This window comes from Gopherus evgoodei, chromosome 2 (assembly GCF_007399415.2).
Source record: "Gopherus evgoodei ecotype Sinaloan lineage chromosome 2, rGopEvg1_v1.p, whole genome shotgun sequence".
In the NCBI taxonomy this organism is placed as follows: Eukaryota; Metazoa; Chordata; order Testudines; family Testudinidae; genus Gopherus; species Gopherus evgoodei.
This window is the reverse complement of record NC_044323.1, coordinates 135,365,184-135,383,885: the sequence shown is the minus strand read 5'-3', so window position 1 is coordinate 135,383,885 and position 18,702 is coordinate 135,365,184. Positions and strand designations below refer to the sequence as shown.

Here is an 18,702-nt window from a genome sequence, read left to right as displayed (position 1 = left end):
GTTTATTTCAGGGGACATGAGGTGAAGGTGCAAAGAGTATTGCTGTCTTACATGTACAGGTTGTCTGTGCCTGGAGTTATGCAGGAGTAGCTGTTCCAGAATAGCTCCATGTGTAGATAAGCCTTACTTTAGTAACTGCCTGTTAAACCATCAATTTTGCTTTTTCCAGGTGTGATTGGCGTAGGGCATTATTGTGGTCAGCGGGGCTTCTCAGAAGAGGTCAGAAGATCAGTAGCCAAATTAGTACCTCTGACACGCAGGTTATGGCAGATAACCAAGATCAAAATGCTACCCACTCCAGCCAAGTTCCATTATGTCTTCAATCTACGAGATCTCTCAAGGATTTGGCAGGGGATGCTAAATACTATATCGGAAGTCATCAGTGAACCTAATGTAAGTAACATACAGCTTTCTTTCATGGAGTTAGCATATTAAGTAGCAATGGGATGAAGACTATAACTGATTCTTTGGTGGTTCAGTATAAAATAGGAAGCCTCTGTCTCTACTTGTTATCACTTTTCTTATTAAATTGTAAGATCTTCAGTGGCTTTGTTCTGTGTTTGTACTCTGCCTAGGACAGTGGAGTCCTGTTCCATATCTGGGGCTCCCAGGTGCTTCCTCAGTACAATAACAAATAATAAGCATCAGTGATGAAACAATACTGTGATACTGAAGGCTAAATTGCTAAGATACCAAAGGATTTAATGGACATACAATGTAGCAAAAGAACAGAAACCACTTTGTTACGCTGTCTGCATCAGTTTTGTGGTCTGTTTTACTTACTGATAAATGTTAACTTATTTCAGTTTTTAAAATTCTGGAGAAAAATTGGGCTTTTTAAAATATCCAGTTTTATATACATACATAGCAGCAAGCTGTTCAGCATCTTAATGACAAATAATTTTATCCTTAAGATATAGGATGCCTTGAGGTTTTCAAACCATGTGACTGGCTGAAAGCTGAGTTTTGGCTTAAAGCTATAAGTATATGTCTATACTTCAGTCTGAGGTGTAGTTGCAGCATGGATAGACATACCCATGCTAGCTTTACCTATGCTAGCACAGCTAAACATAGCAGTGGAGAAACAGCACAAGCGTCTGCATGGGATAGCAATGCCTGCAAATACCTGGGATCCCCAATATGCTTGTCCAGCCCCATCTGAAGGCTGTGCCAGCACACCTACCCTTTTATTTCTAGCTGTGCTAGTGTGCGTACAACGAACATGGATATGTCTACCCATGCTGCAGTCATGCCGAGACTGCAGTGCAGACATGTCTTAAATGGAAGAGGAAATAACCCTGGACTGCAGCAACTCTTTCTGTATTTCATTACTGTACAATCCACAGTCCTTGTGAAAAATAAGATACTTGATGTAAATATTTCCCTCTTATTTTTTCAATTTTCCTTTTGAAAAGCCAGTTTTCTTTAATACTGAAATATAAAGTTGAGTTTTCAATGTAGTGACTATCCCTCTGCAGATGAATCATTATCCAACTGTCTCCACTGATGGTACCATCAGAAGTAGCATATAAAAGTGTGGACACCAGCTTATAAACAAACACTTACGATTTGTGAGTGGGAAATACATCTATTAGCAAACTGGGTAGTCAGCTATTGAATTTGCTTGTAAAAATATGCTTGGCATTCATAAAGTCTGTTTTTGGCCATGCAATAATTGGACACATAATTATGTAGTTTGGGAGGCTGGACTGAAACTTCATCTAATACTTTGTCCTGAATGTGCAATCTTTTTTCTTTCTTTTTTTTCTTTTTTTTGTTAACTGGACATACACTTAAGCTGAGATGTAGCTGAATCAAAGTCTGACAAAGAATACTATTTCAGCTTCCCTTGTAAGGCGTAAAACATTGCTTTGTATTGTCTAGAGATAATGCAATACTGTTTGGAACAACAATGACAAAAGTCCAACCTTGCTGAGATATGGCTGTGAAGAGCACAAGTGCCTCTGTTACAAACTTAATCAGTTGAGATGTTTGTTTTTTGAACAGGTGTTGATAAAGTTGTGGAAGCATGAATGTAAGTGTGTTATTGCTGATCGTTTCACAACCCCAGCGGATGTAGATTGGTTTGATACAGCTTTGGCAAAATTGGTTGAGGAGGAGTTCGGTGAAGAGAAAAAGGCTTTAGTGGATTCGGAAACTGATGCTTACTTTGTTGACTTCTTAAGGGGTCCACCTGAAGCAACAGGTAACTACAGCAACTTGTTGCAAGAAGAGATAATGATGTTCTGGTAATTTATCACAATGTGGGTGGGGAGGGAAAGATACAGTAAATGCTTATGTAGAAAAGACTTCAGAATGCATATTATAAACATCCTTCAATAGCCAGACAGCTCTTCTGGTTAGTTCACAGGGCCATGGTCCCAACTCTTGTCTATCCTTTTTGTGGTAGCTAATGTTGCCAGTTAGGAGTACAAGGATTGCATTTACATTATGCTTGCAACAGCATTTAAGCGCAGATGATTGCAATACTTGAACTAAAACCGTATAAATAGTTACTACACTTACTAACCCCAACCTCGCCCCCCAACTAGTACACGAAAAAGCTCAATTTTGACTAGTCCATTAATGTCAGATAAATGTAATTTATCTGCAACCATTACTGATCTGTGTAGCCTTCGGTGTTTTCTTGTTACATTATTAATGACTCCTATTAAATTTTTCCTTTTCACTAGTTGCATAGTCTCTCCCTATATCTTTCAAATCAAAATAATGTTTTACATCTTATTTACGCAATAGTTATTTTGGTATCTACATTATTTATAAAATACCTATTTTCTTTCACTTGCTTTGTTCATTTTTTCTCTTGCAAGAAAAGTTATGCATAATGAAGGCTTATTCATTAGGTACTATTTTATAAGGAAGCTAAATTGCTTTACAGTGCAATTGAGGTAGCTCAAAAATGGGTGAATGGTACAATTTTGTGTTCTGTTTCACTGTCTTGTATGAATTGCTTTTGTTTTGGGGAAGGCCATTATTAAACTATTTTGAGGTCAGTCAGCTACTCCCCTCCTCATAAATGATGGATACATGGAGGTACCACAATGACTAGAATAAACCATGTAATACTCTGAACTAATGCTGGAAAACAGACCCCTAAATGATATGGCAGGTGAGAGCAATGAGTAAGAATTGTGCAGAGAAATGTATGAAAGGAGTAGAAAATATAGACCCTGATTTAGGAAAGTGCTCAAACATGTGCTTAAATATTTTGTTGTATTGGGAGCACAAAACAGAGGAATTAGATGAAGAATGAGCAAGAAAGAAAAACAAAATATGTGTTAGAGTACAAGAGATGGATTTTGATTTGCACTTTTAACCTATTAATTATGATAGTGCCTGATGGCCAACAAAGAATGGGGCCCCATTTTGCTAGGCATTTTATGGTAGACAGTCCTTGCCCTGGCATTTGTTTTTGCATCAGCATACATTGTATACATGCTGAAAACTTGCACTTCTTTGAGTGCTGGTACCTGTGTGTATTACACTGTGGTTACACATGCGCACAGAGTCAGAGAATTCTTCAAAAGCCGTGTCCATTGGATTATGCATTCGCTGTTGCCGTCCTCTTGCCTTCAGTTGAGGAGATAAAGGGCAGAGAGGACTGACCGCCTCCCTAGTTCCTTCTTATCACCGCATGGCCTGGGTTGGAACCTCCATAGTCTAGAGTTTCATCTTCCTTTAGTTTTGGATTTGTACATGCATATGTATATATTCTGTTAATCAGACAAGGCACGAGTCATCCCCATTGCCTCCAACTGGCCCAGACAGTTCTTGTTCCTGAGTCTCATACACATGTTATCTTGGTCAACGATCAACGTTCAGTCCTTTTCCAATCTCATGACCCAGGACAAAGACAGAATCAAGCATCTCAACCCCCCAGTCACTCCATCTCAGGGTGAGGTGTTTGAATGGGTGTCAACTTTCAAACGTTCATGCTCTGAAGCTATGCAAAGCATCCTTACTAACAGTAGAAAAGATTCCACTAGAAAATTCTACTTAGTCAAGTGGAAGTATTTCTTTTTCTGGGCACAACAGAAACCCATGAATTGTGGGTATTCCCCTCATTCTGGACAATCTTCTTTCGCTCAGAACAGCTGTGGTTCACCTGGCACCAATGAATGTGTACCACCCACCTTCTCATGGTTATTCAGTTTTTACTCACTTACTGACTACTAGATTCTGCAAAGGTCTAATCAGAGCCTTTCTGTCAGTAAGGAAATCTGGTCTGCAATGGGACTTAAACTTTATTCTTTTGGTGTTCTCTTAACATCCTTTTGAACCACCAACTACATATTTCATGTCTCTTCTGTTCATGGAGGTCATATTCCTGATAGCCATCAACTCAGCCAGGAGGGGTGGGCAAGCTTGGAGCATTGATGATGGATCTGCCCGACACCATATTCCATAGAGACAAGGTGTCATTGCGTTTACATGCTAATTTCACCCACAAAGTAGTTTTAGAGTTTCACTTGCATCAGTCTCTTCACTTATGTTTTTTCTGAAACCACACGCATTGGAAGAAGAGAGGAGACTTCATTCCCTCAACATGTGATGAGCCTTAACCTTTTACCTGTGAAAGATAAAGGCAATCAGAAAAACTCCCAGACTGTTTATTGCTGTAGTGGAAAGAGTTCAAGGTCAAGTTATATCCTCTCAAAGGATCTGCTAATGGATCTCAGGCTGTATCTATCTCTGCTATCAGCTGTCTAATTGTCCTCTCCCTCATGGGATGAGGGCTCATTCTACAAGAACACAAGTGATATTAATGCAGTCCCTTCAAGAAGTACCTCTGTTTGACATTTGCAGAGCAGTTGCATGGAGTTCCATCCACACATTTATGAGACAATATGCTTTAGTACAGGACTCCTCCACTGATGCATCTTTCGGGATGGTGGTACTTCAGATGACTTTGCTGCCTGCATCCTGGCAGCCTCCTCCTATTTCAGTACTGCTTGTCAGTCACCAAGAGTGGAATACACATAGGGACCAGCAATCAAAGAAGAAGAGAAAGTTACTTACTGATTGTGTAATAACTGGAGGTTCTTCGAGACATGTGGACCCTATCTGCCCTCCTTCCCCTCTGCTTCAAATCATTCTTGGATTCGTGGTAGAGAAGGAACTGGAGGAGAAGTTGATCTGCTCCACCCTTAATCTCCTTGATCAGAGGCAGGAGGAGAGTGAGCGTGCCCGTGTGGACCAACTGATACTGTTTTTAAGAGTTCTACAACTGCGTGCATGAAGTGCATGAGTACATACAGTGGAATACAAATAGGGACCACACAAAGAACCTCCAGTTACTATAAGGAAAGTAACATTCTCTTTTGTGAAACAAAATGCAAGTAAAGAGAGGAGACTGTAGGACATAAGGCTATGAGGTGAACATTTAAAATTCTTCCTCTGCATATCTATTAGAGTTACGTGCCTTTAACCAAGACACTTATCTACATTCTTCGACAAAGTAGGAGGTTCTCATTTTTTAGTGGCTGATTGTACTTATTGTGCTTGTTAGAGCCTGAGAGACCCTTCCAATTACCTTTCTTTACAGCTCTCACTTGTTCTTAGACTGAAGCTAATGTTCTAGTAGTCAAATAGGTCGCAAGACATGGCTTTATCCCTCAGACCAGGGCCTTAGAAGCAGTGAAGACAGTCATCTATTTCCTGCTATATTGGACAGTAAGGAGAGGAATTGAGTTTGGATGTTGCATGGATTTTTTTTAGGCCTGTTGATAAATTACAGTTAATTCATGCGATTAATTAAAAAAAAGAATCACAATTAAAAAAATTAAGCATGATTAATCACAGGTTTAATTGCACTGTTAAACAATAGAATAACAATTGAAATTTATTAAATATTTTTAGATGTTTTTCTACATTTTCAAATATATTGATTTCAGTTACAACACAGAATACAAAGTGTACAGTGCTCACTTTATATTATTTTTATTAAAAATGTTTGCACTGTAAAAAATAAAAGAAAGTATTTTTCAGTTCACCTCATACAAATATTTTAGTGCAATCTCTTTATCATGAAAGTGCAACTTACAAATGTAGATTTTGTTGTTGTTGTTACATAACTGCATTCAAAAACAAAACAATTTAAAACTTTAGAACCTACAGGTCTACTCAGTCCTACTTCCTGTTCAGCCAATCCCTAAGAGAAACAAGTTTGTTTACATTTATGGGAGATAGGAAGGTAAGCAGAAGCTGCACTCTGTATCTACTAGAAATACCCAATGGTCATAGAAAGCAGCACAGAATCCTGTGGCACCTTATAGACTTCATCAGATGCATGTAGTGGAAATTTCCAGGGGCAGGTATATATATGCAGGCAAGCTGGAAATTTCCACTACATGCATCTGATGAAGTGGGTATTCACCCACGAAAGCTCATGCTCCAAAACGTCTGTTAGTCTATAAGGTGCCACAGGATTCTTTGCTGCTTTCACAGATCCAGACTAACTTGGCTACCCCTCTGATACTTGACACCAATGGTCATAGCGAATTAATGCTTTTCACAGAGAATGTGCCATGGCATTATCTCTCTGAAGTATATAGGACAAAATCCTAAAGTCTGTGGCGTTTTAAGCATGTAACTGAGAGCAGAATTTAGCTGTGTATCATTTTCACTGTCAGCAAGGGATGTGGGGGAGTGTGGTAACGAAATGTGCTATCTACCTGTTTGCACCACATGTCTCTATCCATAATTGATTGATATTAGGATACAAATGAAGATAAACTGTGGCCAGGTGCTTAGTATATGCATGTTTACCCGCATTCACTTTTTCATAGCTATGTTGAGCAGCTGTATTATGTCTAGCCACATAGCAAAACCTCATGGAAAAACATAACTTAAATATGGGAGTAGCCTTTCTCTGCCCATGTTGTATGCCTAGGAAAATGGCATAGCATTTTTTTTCAGATGCTGCTTTATGAGGAATTTAAATGTTCTAGATTTAATAAAGAAAGAAGTGTCCCGTGCATTTTATTTTAGAGACTTTTTGAATTGTATATTGCACAGTCAATTGTTTCGACCTTTCTACAGTTTAATTTCTGTCTGAGGTAAAGAAAATGTGGTGTGTCAACTTAGTTTGCAATGGGCATGTACTTAAACTCCCAATATATTATATTCATGAAGAATACAGCATAATAAATGGGCCCCTGTGTTTATGTGCATGGTGTCTGCTTGTTTGTAAAGTAAACTTACATTCCCAGTGAATGCTGCAGTGAAAAAAAACGAACAAAAAAATGTGTGGCATCTGCTACCAGTTATAGTACTTTGTTAGGGTCTCAGTCCTGATATCATTTAACTCAGAGTGTATTGATTTCCAAGAGAGTGGGAGCAGGCCCTAAATCATTCAGCCATCCACTTCAGAGGACATAGGAAAAAGGTTACAAAAATGTGATGGCTGATATCTAGAGCATATCTTTAGGGAAAGATAAAACTGAGCCCTCCTCAGTAATTTCCACTGTTAACAATTTGCTATCACTTTTTCTCACAGGTGAAGAGCCAGAAGAAACTGTCTTTGATATGCCTAAAATCTATGAGCCAATTAAATCTTTTAATCACCTGAAGGATCGTTTAAATATGTTTCTACAAACATATAATGAGACCATCCGGGGTGCACGTCTGGACATGGTGTTCTTCAAAGATGCTATGATTCATTTAGTCAAGGTAGGATGAGCACTTTCTCCTCCTCCTGCCTTTTCATGACCAGAGGTTTGACATTATAAAAGATTTTACTTTCTGTAATCATGTGAGATTTCAGTTATTCTGTCAAATAAAGTGGGGTATAGGCTTGTATTTTGTTTCTGTTTTGAAGTAACATAACAGAAGTCTAGATTTTTGCATAGAAATATAAAGGGCTAGATGTGCATTTAGCCACAGTTCCAAATACCGAGTGGTGAGGCATCCAAAGGAAACACAAGTCCTTTGAACTCCCTTCACCTGAATGGGTAATAGAGCACATCAACTCTCTGTAAAATGCATCAAACACACCTTTCCTCTCCCATCTAGCCAGAGAAGTGGAACCATGGTTTTACATACAATGCTTTTCTTCACCTTTTCATATTAACTGGATTATAGAAAGTAGTATTGCCTTCCCTGCCCCCAATCCCTCCCATTACCCATAATGACAAAACCCACTGTTGGGGTAACACCAAATGTCCTTGTAGGGAAGAGCAACGTCAGCCTTACTCAGCCACACAGCCATTTAGAATGAGGGCAAAGTCTAGCTACAAATTTCCACTCCTGATTCACAGTATGCTCTCTTGTTTTGTCAAACCTCAGAACATAAAACTCATTATACTTCCTGTACATAGCTGATTATAATTCAGAGCACCGTGGAACCCAGGATGATGGAAACACAGAAAGGGTTTACTAAATAGTAATATCACCCTAATTCTTCCTTTTGTAGACTGCAAACCTTGTATTTCTCCACTACACCGTGGGCTCAGCCCTCTTTCTCAGCCATTATTTTAATAAAAGATGCGGTGAGGTTGTACATTAGATTACTTGAACTAGATTACATTAATTGAACAAAATGTGGTAAAAAATTACTAGTAAGTAGTAAGTAAATAAATCTAAATGACACTTGTCAAAATAAAAAATGCAACTTTAATGTCCTGTTGAAAATTGCATTTTTGTGTTTGAGTGTTGAAAAAAGGAATTCAAAAAATTGGGTAATCTGAAAAAAGTAAGTCAGAGCAAATTAGTGAGGTTCTGCTAACAGTTTTTAGTCTGGTAAGTAGTGGTGGTAATCCCTGTCTGGGTATAAATTTTGGTCTAAACCCTGATCCAACAGCGTTAACTCTTCGTAAATGTATATGTGCATAGATTAAGGCAAAATGGTAACACTGTGATTACTTGCCTGACTTCACAGGTCGTTGAACCTTGACCAGTAACGGTGGGATCAAGCCTATAACTTCTGTTCGAGCTATATCATATCTGTTAGAAAGATATCCAATCTTGACTTAAAGACTTCTATTGACAGAGAATCAACCAAAACCCTAAGTAAATTGTTCCAATGGCTAATTACCTTCACTTAAAAATGTGAACCTTTCTTCTAATCTGAATTTGCCTAGTTTAAGCATGACAATCTCACTGTGCCTTTTTCTGCTACGTTAAAGAGCAGAATCTGCTGTCAGATGTCTCTTTCTTACATAGGTTCTAATAGACCATGATCAAGTCACTTCTTAGCTTTCTCTTGGATAAACTAAATAGATTAAGTTTCAGTCTCTCATTATAAGGCATGTTTCTGGATCTCAAATATTTGTATAACTCTTTTCTGAACCCGTTGCAGCTCAACATCCTTTTAGAAGAGTGGACACAGGAACTGGACATGTGATTCCAGTAATGGTCTTGCTAATACTGTATACAGAGGGAATACACTTTCCTACTCCTACTTCATATTGCTTTATACATCAGAGGATCCCATTAGTCCTCTTAGTCACAGCATCACATTGAGAGCTGATGATGAACTTTCAGCAACTGGGCTCCAGAGCCATGGACAAATATGTGACGGCTGAAGAGGATTCCTGTCTTTCTTTATTGCTTCTTTGGCTGTTCTCCCAGGCTGGTTGCAATGTACCAGTCAGACCTGTTGGGGGAGGCATTGTCTGCCTCTAATAAACCTGCTGAATGGTGGCAAGGAGAGTGAGGATGCGGAGCCTAAGATGGTGCTTTAAAACAGAGCTTTCATCCAGTAACACAAGACAGGGCCCATTGGGACAAAGACTTTCACCCCCAGTAATAACTTAGGTTGCAGAGAAACCCATAGCAGAGCCTATATCTGGCTTTTTAAAAGACTGCTAGGAGCCAATCCCTGATCTTCACTGCTGACATTCCTGCTGTGTCTGTGTGTGGGAGATTGAGTTCATTTAAAGGAATTCCCCACCCTGCTGAGCAAATCCACTAAACCTAACCCTAGCATAGATACCACTCTCCTCAGCCCACCTTGTTCACTGCAGGCCCATTATCCTGGTGATCAGTGCAGTCATTTGCCTGTAAATTGAAGGAGAATTTGGCTCTTGTCACTAAGGGTACATCTGCACCTCAAACTGGAAGTCTAATTTCCAGCTCGAGGAGACATACCTGTGTTAGCTCTAATCGAGCTAATGTGCTAAACATAGGTCTCCTCAAGTTGGAAATTCTGCCTCCATCTCGAAGTGTAGATGTACCCCCATGACAGAGCTAGGTATAAAGGAAAATGTGGGGCATGATCTGATCACTATTCCTTTGTTTACAATACATTTAAAATAGTGAGATGGGAAGGAAAAGGAACTCCACTTGTGAATTGTTCTAGCCCAATAATATGTAAAAATGCCACTATTACAGTGAAGATGGCTGATTGTGGAAACAGAGGATTCTGCTTCTTAAAACTGTGCAGTACTTGCTTTATCTATCTAGGTACTTACATGACACTCATGACCATGGTATGGGGATGTCTCAGAATCATTAATGGATTTTATCATCATAATGCCCATGGAAGACAGAGCAACAGGAACACCATTTCACAGATGGAAGACTGACTCACAGAGTAGATTAAGTGAGCTGCCCAAAGTTGCACAAAAGCTTATGGCTGACTGGGAATTCAACCTAGGATTCCTGTATCCCAGCCCAGGGCTTTGTCCTCTAAATTATCCTTCTTCCCCCCAATATTTTGCAGTTACATTAATAGCTCTCAGTCTGACACTACTCCAGTAACTGATGACTAATGAGTTACTTTTGATTTATGCAAATGAGAACTCAGAATTGATGTTACATTTACAGTGAATAGTAAGGGAGATATAGAGCATAAGGTTTATATGATATTAACAAGAAATCCTGTAAAAATCTATTCTGACATGACAACACTATTATCATATACTAATATTTAAAGTGGAAACAGCACTTCCTGTGCTATAATGGTATGTTGTGTTTACATGTGATCAGTTTCTCATAGAAATATGTTTTCAAAATTAAAGGATTTATAATTCACAAAATAAAAGAGTGATAATTCTAAGGTTCTCACTAATTCGAAGGCTCCCCTTGCTGTGGTGGCTTAAATTATTCTGGCATAAATATTCCATATATTTAGCAACAAATTGTCATGTTGATCTGTAGATTTCTCGTGTGATTCGCACCCCTCGTGGCAATGCTCTCCTCGTTGGAGTTGGTGGCTCAGGAAAGCAGAGCTTGACTAAACTGGCATCATTCATAGCTGGCTATGCTACATTCCAGATCACTTTAACAAGGTAGGCTGTTGAACAAGATATATTTCAAAAATGTATACTCTGATTTCTGTGTTTTGGATTCCTTCTACAGGCAGAGCATATAATGGCAAACACAGTTGAGAATGGAAATGGGTGCATCCTTAAGAGCCTTTAAAAATGTTTTCCTTTGTTTTCTGTGCTGAAATTCAGTGTGTCCTCTCAGTCTGAATGTCTTTCTTAAATAAGCAAAAAATAACAGGCTAATGCCTAAGAATACTATAATTAAAAGCCTGGAGAAAAATGTTTTCTTAATTTAGTTTACTTTGTGCCTTTGAGAGTGTGTTTTGTGTGGTTGGTTTGTTTGCCATGCATCATTAATCCCTTTTGTGTTTGAGTAGGTCTTTAAGAGTAACAGAGAAAGGGGGCAACATTATCCTCTTCTAAAAAAAGAAATGATGACAAAATTACAAATTGGGTATGTTTATTTAAATTGAGACTTAAAATGGGCTGTGGCTCTTTAACCACTCTAAATGGATATTCTTGAGTGTAATTACATAGTTTGTGCATTGAATGGAAAGATATTTTTGCCAGTTACATTTCTTTACCAACATCTCCATTTAAAAGTTTTGAGTGGCAACACAACTGTTTTTTCTCTAGATCATACAACACTTCAAACCTGATGGAAGACTTGAAGCTCTTGTACAGGACAGCAGGGCTTCAAGGAAAGGGCATCAGCTTCATTTTTACAGATAATGAGATCAAAGATGAGTCTTTCTTAGAATACCTGAATAACGTTTTATCATCTGGAGAGGTACAATTTTTACTTTCTTATTTCTTTCATCCTTTTTTGTTTTGTAATCAGGGAGCAGAGAGCGAGCCTGATTATGGATAGCTTGATTTATGTGAGTAGTCTCTTAGACATCATGGCAGCAGTTTCACAAATGCAGTTTCAAGTGATATCCGGCACTGGAATCTTAATACAAATTGGTCATCTCTCCATCACAGAATCTGACAGTGTGGCGAGGCAAAGCTGTAGTGAAAGAACAGGTTAGGGACTTTTTAGAAAAGATGGACATGCACCAGAACATAGGCCCACATCTAATTCATCTGAGGGTGCTGAAGGAGTTGGCTGATGTGATTTCAGAGCCATTGGGCATTATCTTTGAAAACTTGTGGTGATCAGGGGAGGTCTCGGACTATTGGAAAAAGGCTAATGTAGTGCCCATCTTTAAAAAAGGGAAGAAGGAGAATCCGGGGAACTACAGACAGCTCAGCCTCACCTCAGTCCCTGGAAAAATCATGGAGCAGGTCCTCAAGGAATCCATTTTGAAGCACTTGGAGGAGAGGGAAGGTGATCAGAAACAGTCAACATGGATTCACCAAGGGCATGTCATTCCTGACCAACCTGATTGCCTTCTATGATGAGATAACTGAGTCTGTGGATATGGGGAAAGTGCTAGACGTGATGTACCTTGACTTAAGCAAAGTTTTTGATACAGTCTCCCACAGTATTCTTACCAGCAAGTTAAAGAAATATGGGCTGAATGAATGGACCATAAGGTGGATAGAAATCTGGCTAGATTGTCTGGGCTCAATGCGTAGTAATCTATGGCTCGATGTCTAGTTGGCAGCCAGTATCAAGTGGAGTGCCCCAGGGGTTGGTCCTGGGGTTGTTTTTTTTCAACATCTTCATTAATGATCTGGATGAAGGGATCGATTGCACCCTCAGCAAGTTCGTGGGTGACACTAAGCTGGGGGGAGAAGTGGATACGCTGGAGGGTAGAGATAGGGTCCAGAGTGACATAGACAAATTGGAGGATTGGGCCAAAAGAAATCTGATGAGGTTCAACAAGGACAAGTGCAGAGTCCTGCACTTAGGAAAGAAGAATTCCATGCACTTCTACAGGCTGGGGACTGACTGGCTAAGCGACAAAGACCTAGGATTACAGTGGACAAGAAGCTGGATATGAGTCAACAATGTGCTCTTGTTGCCAGGAAGGCTAATGGCATTTTGGGCTGCATTAGTGGGAACATTGCCAGCAGATTGAGCGAAGTGATTATTCCCCTCTATTCAGCACTGGTGAGGCCACATCTGGAGTATTGCGTCCATTTTTGGCCCCCCGACAACAGAAGAGGTATGGACAAATTGGAGAGAGTCCAGCGGAGGACAACAAAAATGACTAGGGGGCTGGGAGACATGACTTACGAGGAGAGGCTGAGGGAATTGGGTTTATTTAACCTGCAGACGAGAAGAGGGGGGATTTGATAGCAGCCTTCAAGTACGTGAAAGGGAGTTCCAAAGAGGATGGAGCTCGGCTGTTCTCAGTGGTGGCAGATGATAGAACAAGAAGCAATGGTCTCAAGTTGCAGTGGGGGAGATCTAGGTTGGATAATAGGAAAACTATTTCACTAGGAGGGTGGTGAAGCACTGGAATGGGTTACCTCACGAGGTGGTGGAATCACCATCCTTAGAGGTTTATAAGGCCTTGTTTGACAAAGCCTTGGCTGGCATGATTTGGTTGTTGCTGGCCCTGCTTTGAGCAGGGGGTTGGACTAAATGACCTCCTGAGGTCTCTACCAACCCTAATCTTCTTTGATTCTATGAAATTTAGTGCAGAGCTATTAATCCCTTAGAATGAAAATGTGTGAATCAGCTCTTTTAGATGTTTGACAAACTCAAACTGAGACACATTATAGAAATAAAGGAGGAGATCTGAAACAATATGAACTTTGTTTCTTAAACATTTATAAAGTTTTCTGTTTGATTCAGAGTTTTAGTAACTTTCAGAAGTAAAATAGGCTTGTAGGCTTGAAGGAGGTAAAGTTATATCTAAAATTCCTAACATACCTTGTATTTAGAGTGGCAGGTTTTGTTCCAGAGAGGTGTTATAACTAGTTAATTTAATACTAAAAGGAGGGAAATTAATCCAAGTGTATTAAAGCAGCAAGTAAAATTAGTCATAGTGGGTCTGATTCTCCAGTCTTAGAGCAATTTGTTACCAGTGTGACTCCACTGGTTTTGATAGAGTCAATGACATAAAACTGATGAAATGTTGTGGAGCGAGGGGCCCAATGTGTTTGTATCAGAACTGTATGCACCTACTTGGCATGCTCTGTGAATGAGAGCTTCTACATTACATCATTCCAATCACAATAACCCACCAAACTGGTTTTAAAAAAATCTGCTTCCTTTTGTTAAGGTCTCCAACTTGTTTGCACGTGATGAAATTGATGAGATCAGTAGTGATCTCATACCTGTCATGAAAAAGGAGCACCCACGTCGACCTCCAACCAATGAGAATTTGTATGAATATTTCATGACCAGAGTCCGTCAGAACCTCCATGTAGTACTTTGTTTTTCACCAGTGGGTGAAAAATTCCGAAACAGAGCCCTGAAGTTCCCTGCCCTTATTTCTGGTTGCACTACAGACTGGTTCAGCCGGTGGCCTAAGGATGCACTGGTTGCAGGTGAGTGTTAGTTGCAGCTGTGTAGTCCTGCTATTCAGGAGCGGCGCCAGGGTTTCTGATGCCCTAGGCGGACGGCCATTTTGCCTCCCTCCGCGAGTCCGGTGGACCTACCGCAGTCATGTCGGCAGACGGTCCACTGCTGGAAAGGCTCCGGTGGAGCTGCTGCAGTGACACCGGTGGGCGGTCCGCTGGTCTACAGGCTCCAGTGGACCTGCCACAGGCATGACTGCGGTAGGTCTGCCGGAGCCTATAGACCAGCGCACCGTCCGCCAAAATGACTGCGGCAGCTCCACTGGAGCCTTTCCAGCAGCGGACCATCCACTGACATGACTGCGGTAGGTCCACCGGACCCGCATGCCAGCCCCCCGGCAAAATAGCACCCCCAAAAAATTCTGGCGCCCTAGGCCATTGCCTAGGTTGCCTAAATGGTAGCGCCGGCCCTGCTGCTGTGCTGAATCTGGAAATTTAGTGAAGTCAAGCTCCATAATCACTGTGAAGTAAATAGGGGAAATTCCCCCCTTACTAAATGGGCAAGCTTCTTCGACTCATAATATTGGATTTAAGCTTTTCTTTGTTCTGTTTGAGGTTAATAGTGTAGTGTGTGACACCCAGAATCATAAAAGACTCTATTGTGTCTCTTTTAAAGGCAAATGTCTATTATATAAAAAAGGCTTAAAATGTAATACTGGAAAAATCCTTCACCCTTAAAGATACCCTTTAAGCATTCAAAGAAAAGATATTAAAAACAAATAATAAATACTTTATTTTCAGGACTTAGAACAAGTTTTAAATCATAATTGGTTACCCTCTAAATTTCCTTCTCTCTTCACTATCTTCTCTAAGATGCTCCACTTCATATGGGGGGAGGGATAGCTCAGTGGTTTGAGCATTGCTCTGTTAAACTGAGGGTTGTGAGCTCAATCCATGAGGGGGCCGTTTACGGATGGGGCAAAAATCTATCTGGGGATCAGTCCTGCTTTGAGCAGGGGGTTGGACTAGATGACCTCCTGAGGTCCCTTCCAACCATGATATTCTATGATATTGTTGCATGCTGCCCAAATATCTGCTAAATCCATTACTTTCTATAAATTGACTGGAAAAATACCAGAACACCATTTAGTAAAATCTGTTTCTCAACCCATTGTTTAAGTAACCTGATAATATTTTTAAAACATTCCATATTGTTGAACCTTACCTGAAAAAGTCCTGATGTGGAAACGCTGAAAAAAAGAGAGAAATTAAACCCACACATTTGAAACCAGCCAAGAAGGGAATTCTTCCCAAAATATTATTAGAGTGTCTGTATATTTAGCAGATAAGCCACAAAAGAATAATTAGCCAACATGGGAGGAAGAAATTTGAAGATTATGCTGGTTACACTTTTTTCTTCTGGGAGGATAACTATATCATTAACATCATAAATGAGTATATTTTAATGAAATTATCTTCAACGTGATTGTTTCTAAAGAAAACTTTTATTATAGAGTGCTCACTTTCTCCCTAAGTTAGTAGTTAATGGGAATGTTTTAGAGTCTCTTCTTCAGGAAATAGGTGGATGATGATGTAGGGTTTGAAGAGTGAAGGGAATAGATTCAAAACTAGTGAGGATGGTAGTTTTAATTCAAAATTAAAATGAATATTCTACCTATGAGTTGGAATAAAAGGGATTTAATACAATGTAAGTTTTCAAAATAAGCAGAGTTGATAGCTCTATTTAACCACATGAGTAATACAATGAGTTTTTAGAGTAACAGCCTCAATTTCAGAAATGCTGAACTCACACAACTCCCTTTGAAGTTAATGGGAGTTAAGGGTCCTTAGCAGTTCTGAAAACTGGGAACTAAGGAATCCTGGGCGGGACACTGGCACAATGCCTATGCCTGTCGTATATTGCATTTTCAGGGTTTTAAGTGGGACATAGGCTGCATCCTGATCCCTTTCACATGGGTAACTTTACCCTAAATGTTCATTTTGGTAAAAGCCAACCCGTACTATTGAGAATAAATGTGAAAAAATAAAGGCATCCATCCCTGTGTGAAAGTATGGCAACAGAGTGAAGGAGAGGATAACAAACTCAATGCAACTCCGTCATTTGTGGGAGAGTTATGTTCAAACAGTAACTGACAGATATGTAAGCCAAAGTTGTACAGTGTCAGTGCCCACTTTGGCTGTGAACAGGACTATTAGATAAAGACAAACACAGAAGGCTGAGTTCTGGATCAGCTGTGTAAGTACAGGATACATGTTTCTTTGTCTTTCTCTCATATGGCCTGAGCACGGTAGGTGGAATGTGGTGATTGCCACATGTGGGGGGCTGGATTGCTCAGGAGTTAGGTGCTGGGATATGGAATATTTTACCTTTAAGTCATTGATTTGAAAATAGCAAGATCAGAAGTGACTAAGAACTCTTATGTTGGCTGCTCAAATGCCTATGTGAAATGAATAAGTATTGACACTACCAACTCTAGTAATCAGGAGTGTCTCCCTATTAGCAGCGACCACTAACTTCAGTAGTGGTCTCTGAGGGTAGTGTCAGTAGAATGAAGCTTTATTTAGTGGCCATAGGGCTTGATGATAAGCAAAATATCACCACATAACCTGTAGCGTCTTAGCCAGGCCATCTGGGGAACTTAATTGTCAGTGACCAACCTTTCACACAAATACACTTCCTAAGTATTTTGGAAAGCTGAGGTATCGCATCAGTGTTTACCATATAACGTCCCCCAGTTGTTTAGTTTGTTTTTAGAGTGTAGTGCTAATGAAAGCTGCCAAACAGATAGCATTGCAGGCTCTCAACTAGAGTTTGGCAAAACTTTTTCAGCTAATATATTTTTTGCTGAAATATGCATTTTTGGTGGCTCCAAAACTATTTGTGAATTCAGGTTGAATTTGACACATAGTTTCAACAACAGCAACAAGAACAAAAACAACAAAACAAAACAAAAAAACCCACCCAAACCCTGAAAAGTTGACATTTTTTGTTTCAACTTCTTTGAAATGTTTCATTTGACTTGACTTTTTATTTCAAAATGGCATTTCATTTTCAAATGTGATCAATTAAAAAAAACCACAAAGGGTGAAAAATGGCAAAATCACAACAAAAAATCTGAAAAAAGTTTTGTTTCAAGTCCACTGAAACATTTATGTGAAAGCCCCTGCTGTATCACAGCTTAAACAGATTTGTTGACTCTTAATATCTAGAGTTCCAGGCAAATGTGCAGAAGAGAATAATATGCTGTGTCTCAGATAGCCAGAACTCTTTGTGAAGAATCTACTTGCAGATGTCTTTAGCCAACAAGTGTTGCCTGATCTATTCAGCACTCTGATGCAGATAGTATAATGTGTGTTTGCAGTGGACCCTTATAAATAAATAGATGTTTAAAAATATGCCACTTGTTCAGCCCACATACACTCCAGAAAATGATGTTGAGTTCAGTGGCTTTTTGAGACCTGCTAGGTAAATTAGGTAAAACTCTTCTCCATGATGTTGCTGACACACTGCATGCTGCCATAGAAGTTTTCTTCAATATTTGCATGTAAGAAACTAATTTAAATGGGTTAGTTCACAACCTTTTTTTCCTTTCTCTAAAGTATCTGAACACTTCCTGTACTCATATGAAATTGACTGCACCACTGAAACCAAGAAGGAGGTGGTGCAGTGCATGGGCTCCTTCCAGGATGGGGTAGCAGAGAAGTGTGTTGACTACTTCCAGAGATATAGACGTTCTACACATGTGACTCCAAAATCCTACCTATCCTTTATTCAGGGATATAAAGCTACCTACAAAGAAAAGCACGCTGAGGTGAAGATATTAGCCAATAGGTAAAATGCCTTATTTGTTCCTTTTTCTTTTTTTTTTCTCCCCCAAATGGGTACAGAACAGCTCATGGCAATAAATGGTCATCTCAATTGATGATTCTGATCTCTTTACAAAGAAAACACTGATGTTGGATTTGAATTTGCCTCTCGGTTCTTTCATTCTGTGGGTATTAATATAATTTGATCCAATATTAGGACCATTTT

At 39.6% G+C, this 18,702-nt stretch overlaps 1 protein-coding gene across 1 annotated transcript in view; it reads left to right on the top strand.

Moving 5' to 3' along the window:
• Positions 1-18,702, top strand: part of DNAH5 (dynein axonemal heavy chain 5) — a 202,250-nt gene that overhangs the window by 104,579 nt on the left and 78,969 nt on the right. Inside the window, 7 exon segments of the mRNA XM_030551718.1 lie at positions 170-393; positions 2,008-2,206; positions 7,520-7,692; positions 11,122-11,252; positions 11,868-12,021; positions 14,411-14,678; positions 18,270-18,501. Of these exon segments, the coding sequence (XP_030407578.1) occupies positions 170-393; positions 2,008-2,206; positions 7,520-7,692; positions 11,122-11,252; positions 11,868-12,021; positions 14,411-14,678; positions 18,270-18,501 (1,381 nt within the window).